The sequence below is a fragment of the Solanum verrucosum genome, unplaced genomic scaffold (assembly GCF_900185275.1).
Source record: "Solanum verrucosum unplaced genomic scaffold, falcon-dt-bn FXZP01000287.1, whole genome shotgun sequence".
Lineage (NCBI taxonomy): Eukaryota > Viridiplantae > Streptophyta > Magnoliopsida > Solanales > Solanaceae > Solanum > Solanum verrucosum.
This window is the reverse complement of record NW_026020292.1, coordinates 1,482,350-1,489,862: the sequence shown is the minus strand read 5'-3', so window position 1 is coordinate 1,489,862 and position 7,513 is coordinate 1,482,350. Positions and strand designations below refer to the sequence as shown.

The window sequence follows — 7,513 nt, the reverse complement described above, 5'->3', positions numbered from 1 at the left end:
GGGACCCATTTTCTTCTTCATATTCCTCACACTCATCATCACCTACCTCATTTTGTTCACTCGGTTCATGACATGACATGACATGACATTGACAGGTTTTAAATTAATATCACTGAAATAAACAAACAAAGTTAGGAAAATAAAATATAAACAGATAAGCAAACAAACAAATTTTGATAAAAGAGGCTTTTCATTTAAATTGAAAGACAAGCATAAACTTTGGCCATGGCCGATGGTCATTTTGCCTTTTAAACATCACAAGGGAATTTAAAAACTTCAAACAAATAAAACTGCATAAAGGGTGGGTCTCGGGCCTCTTCCGGACTACCACTGATTTTAAAAAAACAAACAAAGACACATGTTTTTCTACCAAGCTGCACGGGAAATCAGGAGCGGTGTGGAGGTCCAATTCTGCAATTGCTCCTCAGGTTCTGCATCATGAATGCTTGATGTCCCAGTTTCTTCTTCGATGACTGCATCAATCTCCTAAAAAAGGCCCAAAATCCTTCCCCGAGACCATCATCATTGACATATCCTCGCACCGAGAATGACTGGTACAGATGAGGAATTGGCGTAGCCAATGCTTGATCAACATTCTTGTTCTTCATCTCTGCTTCGTCATCTGTTGGGACATATCCCAAACCAAACTTTGCTCCCTTGGTGGGAATTTAGATAGGCTCGACGATTTCTTGGAAAAATGCTTCCCTAATCCAAAACCTGGTTTGAAACCATTCTGGAGCATGACAGTAGCAATCATCTTGTACACTCCAGGCATAAGAGGTTGTGGAGCCAAGTCATCACTGGTGGCATTTACCAGCTCCACCGTATAGAAATAACAACCTCGAGAGGCATCATCAACGATCGGTGCATACCTATTGGAATGACCCCCTTCACCATAAATGACCAATTCCTGGTCCTTCCAAACAAACTTCATTAGTTGGTGAAGGGTAGACGACACAACCTCAGCCATATGAATAAACGGTCTTCCCAGAAGCAAGTTGTAACTGGTGTTGATATCCAACACCTGGAACTGCACATTAAAATCCGCAGGACCCACATGAATATCCAAGTTTACCGCACCCAATGTGTCTCTTTGTACTCCATCAAAAGCCCTCACATTGACTTGGTTCTGGTGAAGCTTTCCCAAATCAAATTTTAGCTGCCTCAGAGTCGAAAGTAGGCAAATATTAAGACCGGATCCATCATCGACCAAGACACGATTTATTATCTTGTCTCGACACATGGTGGTGACGTGCAGAGCTTTGTTGTGCATCTTGCCTTCAAAGGGCAGCTCTTCGTCACAAAACTAATTCCGGTTCCTCGGATGACCTGGTCTATCATGGATGCTAGATTGTCACTGCTGGTACCCACGGGCACGTAAGTATCATCCAGAGCCTTCATCAACGCTTGCCTATGTAGTTGTGAACTCATCAACAAAGCCCATACAGAAATCTGAACTGGTGTCTTCTCCAAATGCTTTACAATTGAATAATCTTTCGGCTGCATTTTCTTCCAAAACTCTTCGGCTTCAGCTTCACTAATCGGTCTTTTAGTCTGATCCTTTTTCTGCCCCCCTTGGGCCACTTCTTTCGATGTGTAGCACTTGTCAGATCTGGTCATGCCTTGAGTAACAGCCGTTTCAATCACAAATTTTGGTCGGGTAAGAGTTTCTCTCGACACCAAGGCAACAACCTTCTCGGGTTTCAGAATCACAAACTTTTTTTTCTCTCTGATGCTCAACGAAGCTACGGCCTTTTCCAGTTCATCAAGCGCAATCGGAACTATTGCCTTTGTCATATACCAATCATCATCTGTCTCTACCATATTGATTGTGGTGCCTCCATGATTTGACAAATGATTACTATTGACATTGGGCGCAACTGTCTGAAGAGAGACCACATTCTGGTCAATCAGGTCTTAAATCTTATGATTCAAGTTGATACAGTCTTTAGTATCATGTCCAACACTGTTGGAGTGATACGCGCACCTCTGATTAGGTCTGTAAAACTTTGAGCTAGTGTCAACCGGCTTGGGACCCACTGGATGAATATATCCTACCGCAGTTAATCGCTCGAACAACTTTGTGTGGCTTTCGATAAGCGGAGTGAAAATTCTAGCAGGCTTCTTCTCAAATCTAGGACGGGAGGGATCGTAATTGCCTTGTTGCGGAGGAGGCATTTGACTATAATTTGGAGCGTTTGGACGGGGGGCTTGATATCTGGGATATGAGTTAGTTTGGTAGTTTGGTTGTGGAGCTTGGTACTTTGATGGGGTATTTTAGTAAAGTGGAGCTGGGGTTTGGTACATTGGGGAAGGCGTTTGGTAATTTGTCTGAACGTTGCCAGAGTTGGGGGTGGCATTTCGATAGTGATGAGATGGAGTCTTGTAAACTGGAGGGAGTTTGGTAGATAGTGGGGGGAGTTTGGTAGTTAGGAGGGATAATATTTTGATAATTGGGGGGAGGGGTATTCTGGTAATCAGCCTGTGCGTAACAAGCCAGGTATGAACTTTGTGAAGGTCAAGAACGATCTTGGTATGATGAGGATTTCCTTAGGGTCTTCTTCCTCTCATAAGAGATAGAGGACACATCATCTCTTTTCTTCTTCAACAAGCCCGAAGATCCGGCAGTGGTAGCAACACAGGCAATCTTCCCGGTTCTCAATCCATCTTCGATAGTCTCACATACCTTGACTATCTCAGCAATTTTTTCTCCAACGAGCAACATGATTCTGTCATAATATTCGGGCTCTTGCACCCGCACAAACACTTCGACAATTTCCTTTTCTGACATGAGAGGTCTAACTCTAGCTGCCTCCTTTCGCTATTTATATGCGAATTCTCTGTAACTTTCGGTCGACTTTTGTTTCATCTTCTTCAAGAAATAACGATCAGGAACGATCTCCACATTGTAGGTAAATCGTTCGATGAAGTCTTTAGCCAGAGCATTCCAGCTAGACCACTGTCTCGTTTCATGAGACGTAAACCATTCTAGAGCCTCTCCACTCAGACTTTGGCTAAAAAGTCGCATTAACAAAGTTTTGTCTCTCCCAAATCCCACGAGTTGGTCATAGTAGGCCCTCATGTGTGCTAAGGGGTTTCCCGTTCCTCTGAAGATGTCGAATTTTGGCACCTGGAACCAATTCAGATGAATGCACAGATCTTCGTAACACAACCCGGCGACCTTAGGAACGCAGTTCAACTCCTTCATGGCTTTTTTTAATTTCCTCTTTCATATCTATCTTGGCGGTCTCTTCCTTTGACCTCCACTCTCTCTCTCTCCTCATAGTGGTCGAGCTCCGAACCAGGGGCGTCATGCTCGTTTGGGACCGGTATTTGGAAAATGGCCTTTTGTGGTAGTGGTGGAGCGATAGAGGGACTCTGACCATTTAAAGGGGTGTGGTAGTTTTGGGGGAAAGTCTGGGGGCTAGTATACTGGTTTTGATTAATGAGGGAAGTGCGTGGGTTATTAGCGTTTTAGCTGTGAGGGGGTAGGCTAGTTTGGTGGTTTGCATTAGGGGGAGGGAGTGGTGCTTGGAGGTTGGTGTTTTGAGGGGGTGGTGTTTGATAAGAGGCTGAGGTATAATGAGGGTTTTGGGTGGTAAGGTCAATGATGGAGAGATTACGAGCAGGACTTGAAGACGGGTTTTGAGCTTGTCCACGTTAGGAGGGGGAATTTGAGCTGGAGGTCTTCCGTCTGGTTGAGTGTTGACAACAAAAATCGGAGGAGGCAAATCTTGTTTTCTCTGCATCTCGACCCTCATCTCAGCAATTTGTTGCATCAACTGCAGGATCAGTTCATTCTGATCAGCAAGGGCGGGCTGAGCCACCACGACATCAGTAAGGCTGGTTTCTTCGTTGTTATCACCCATTGTTGCTTTTTCCTTTTGTAAACTTTGACTAGGGAAGGAATTTGTAGGACCTTTAGATCTAGTGAAATAAGGATAATCGGCCAGTGTATCAACACATATCAGTTCTAACTACCTGTAGAGAAAACAACTCAAAGGCAAATCTGTCAGTATTAGTTCTGGATGAATAATGCAAGATATCACATAGAAAGCAGATAAACACATAAAATTTGCTTCGTTTGAGGACACGTTAACCCACGAGTAATGGGGACTGATTTTTTGAACAAGCAGGAATTTGCTTGTTTTATTTTGGGGCTAGTGACTCAGAAAGGCTAAATTGTAGAATAAGAAATGGGGAAAAGAAAATTTGAAAAAGATAGGGGCCGGGCCTTGAAAGGCTGCCTACGTATCTTCCAAGGAGAATTCAGGCCCTACTTAGTTCGAATACAAATGAAATTTTCATTTTCATTCATTTCTGTTGATTACAAGGAAAGTGAAAAACAAATAAGAAAGCTCCTAAAAGATAGATGGTGCCTTCACCAAATCTTCTTCCTCTAACTGCCGTATTAGCCACGGGGGACAAACTCAACTTGAATCTTTCTCATGTTGATGATGGATTCCACGTCGTAGCGTAACCCGAGGCACCTTCCAATGTTGTGATCTATGGCATCATGATAAGGGCAGGGTTTCCAGATCTCAATTCTAACGGTATTGATCGCTTCGTCATCCTTTCTGATAGAGGCCAAGACTCCTTTTTAAACCAACTGACTATAGATATCCAGCAACATTTTCTTGAAAGGCGTGAAGTAGTGACAATAAAACAAAGTGTGCTCAGTGACCGGCATATTAGGCTCTTGTTGGTCACAGGTAAGGATGGTGTTCCTACCCCACATATACGGGATCTCCCCAATGTTGATCAGGTTGCGGATTGCTGCCTTAAGCTCCACACATTCCTCTATAGTGTGTCCTTTTTGGTTTGGGTGGTAGGCACATGTCTTTTGAGAGCTTTCATGCCCAAACCCAAAAGTGGTTCCTTCGAGAGGCTTCAGCATACCTGACGCCTTAAGGTGTTCGTAAATGAGAGCACACAACACGACTCTTGTCCCCATGCTATGTGTCCGCTCATAAGCCGGGAGAGTGATCTTTTGGTCTCCTCCTTTCAGACGTCCTAACAAGGGAGGCATATAGATGATTTCCTCATCGGCATCTTCTTCAGTAGCTCCAGGGTGAGTGTCTTCTGGACCACTATTGGCTTCTTGATTGAAGAAAGAGCATTTCCCATGTATCTTCTGAAGTCTCATAGTTATGTCATTCTTGAAGGCGTCATGTTCCTTCCGCACATCAACTGTCTTTTTACTTATAACATCACATTTTGTCATATTTGCTGCCAATTCCGCATCTAGTGCCGCATTTGCTGCTTGTGCGACCGCGGTGGCAAACTCTACTTCTATTCTTCTTTCTCTGGTTTCTTGGATCTCTCGCCTGAGCCGCTGCAATTCCATCCTCAAATTCTCTTCGATTAGCTCTACGTTGATACCTTTGTCTTTTTCCATCTTAGCAGCAATTTCACTTTTCCTGAGATGATAGAGTAATATTTTAGGATTTGGTGGTAGGATTTTATTTCTGGCTGGGAAACTTAAGACTCATGGAATTTTGGTCGGACATTTGGTAGTGACTTGTATTTGATATTGTAGGAATTTTTGGAAGTTTTTGGAAAGGAGTGGGATAAGGGTGTACTCATTCAAAGCAACGTACCACATAAACGGTTAAAGCACACAAGCATATATCGCGTGTCTTAACAAGTAGGGGGCCCTTTTGTGCCAAGGGTAAGCCTAGCGTATTTGAAAGATGTATGTGTAGAATTGAACCATTTCATTACCCCAAAGCAAATTTTGCATATAAAATGATGTTCAAGAAGCGAAAATAGGCAGGGGAAGTAGGGAATAAACGAAAAATACAAAAGAAAGGCCCACATAGGGGTCATTTGAAAAGAGTACCAAAATACAAGAAAGGCAAGCCCACGCAGGGGCAAATAACAATAAGTACATATAGAAAAACCCACACAGGGGTGAAATCCGCTAAGATGCTCCTGATGGCCCCGCCTCTGATATGCTCCTCTTGTTCTGTGCCATGAGATGTTGAAGCCTATATTGAATCATTAGCAAGTATCCTTCGCTCCGACGGCCTTTCTCTTCCCAGTATTCGAGACACATTCCGCTTTTCTTATCTCCAATCCACAAGTTAAGCTCTCCCAAATTGCTTCTCAAGCTTTCTAATTCTTGAGTTATGCTCTCGAGGGCGTACTTATCCTCTTCTTGCTTTCAGAGAAATTCCTCGTGCATTTCCTGGGCTTCTCTTCTTACCTCTCTTAGTTCTATCAATGCTTTGGACTCTTTGTCCTCTACACTTCGGTAAATGTTCGGAACTTAGAAGGAGTTACCCTGTATATTGCGCTTCAACCAAGCTTTGTAAGTTTCATCGTACCCCGCATTAAATCGATCTGTGGCAATGGTGTCCTTATTCATTCGCACTGCTCTTTTCCATTCTCTCAGCATCTCTGAAGCCTCAGGCACTCTATCATCCCCGATGTCGAACACATAGAAACGGTAGTATGCTTATGGGGGTGTAGTTTGTCTTCTTCCGAACTGCCTCAGGACCCGGATGGGTGCATATGGGCGAATACCTCAAATACCTGGCAGAGGAAACACAAGTTGTCTGTTGTCCCATACTATGGCATATTTCGAGATGAAACGGTCGAACATCCACTGGATGTTTTCTTCTCTCAACTCAGAAAAAATTTGAGCCCATCTTTCTCTGGTTCTTCTTTTTTCTCAGTCTGCCCAGAATAGCATGCCATTCAAACTCTTAAGAGCATTATGCTCATCAATGGTATGGAGTTCTTGAGTTCCGTGTCTGTTCACCAAGTGACTCATTATCCACCATTGAAGAAGAAGGTTGCAACCCTGAAAGTAACGATACCCTTCCTTGCATTTTCCCAAAGCACAGTACATGTCAGAAAGGATGACAGGTGCGATAGGATAATACTTTACTTGCCCTTGGTTCAGATGCCCGTGGAACAGAGTGTGTGCAAGCATTATCACTCGGGTGTTGATGTTGAGGCTCGGGCTGTGTGGAAAAACCATGGTGCCCAATAGTGCGACGGTGAATGCCAAAGGTTTGATCCAGTCCCATTCTCTAAAAGTGACCCTGAACTCTTGGTTGTAATTCGCATAAAAGCTCGCATCCCCGAATCTAACATAGAGATCTATGAAAGAAATGCTAGAACCTTCGGCCCAGTAAGCACAATCTTTTCTTAATTCGAGCCAGTTTACAATATCCTCGAGGGTAGGCTTGTTAGGGATTAAGATGTTTTCCCATTTTCTCACTCTTCCTTCAAGCCCTGTACCGACTGTGTCTATTTCGTCCCGGATTTCCTCAATTGTCGGGGTGATTACCATGGTTCCAAATCGGAACACCATTTTCTCGTTGTCCCAATAACCTGTGAGGACTTTAATCAACTCAGGCCACCCGACCATGTTAATGAGTTCTGTTAAGGCCCCTACATATTTGTTGAGGTCTCTTTTGTGAAACGTATTGAGGTCGTTGTACCACATTTTGAGCAGAACCGGCGCTTCCACTACCATGTCAAATTTGGGAAATCGATCCAT

The 7,513-nt window shown here is 43.6% G+C and overlaps 1 protein-coding gene across 1 annotated transcript; it reads right to left on the bottom strand.

Annotated features, from left to right (window-relative positions):
- Positions 1 to 6,676: 6,676 nt before the first annotated feature.
- On the bottom strand, positions 6,677 to 7,513 carry LOC125834584 (uncharacterized). The gene has a single exon (XM_049513724.1). It carries the CDS (start codon positions 7,511 to 7,513, stop codon positions 6,677 to 6,679), a length of 837 nt encoding a protein of 278 aa, XP_049369681.1.

Coding starts and splice junctions, on each gene's coding strand:
- LOC125834584 (XM_049513724.1), bottom strand. CDS start 7,513: ATGGATCGATTTCCCAAATTTGACATGGTAGTGGAAGCGCCGGTTCTG.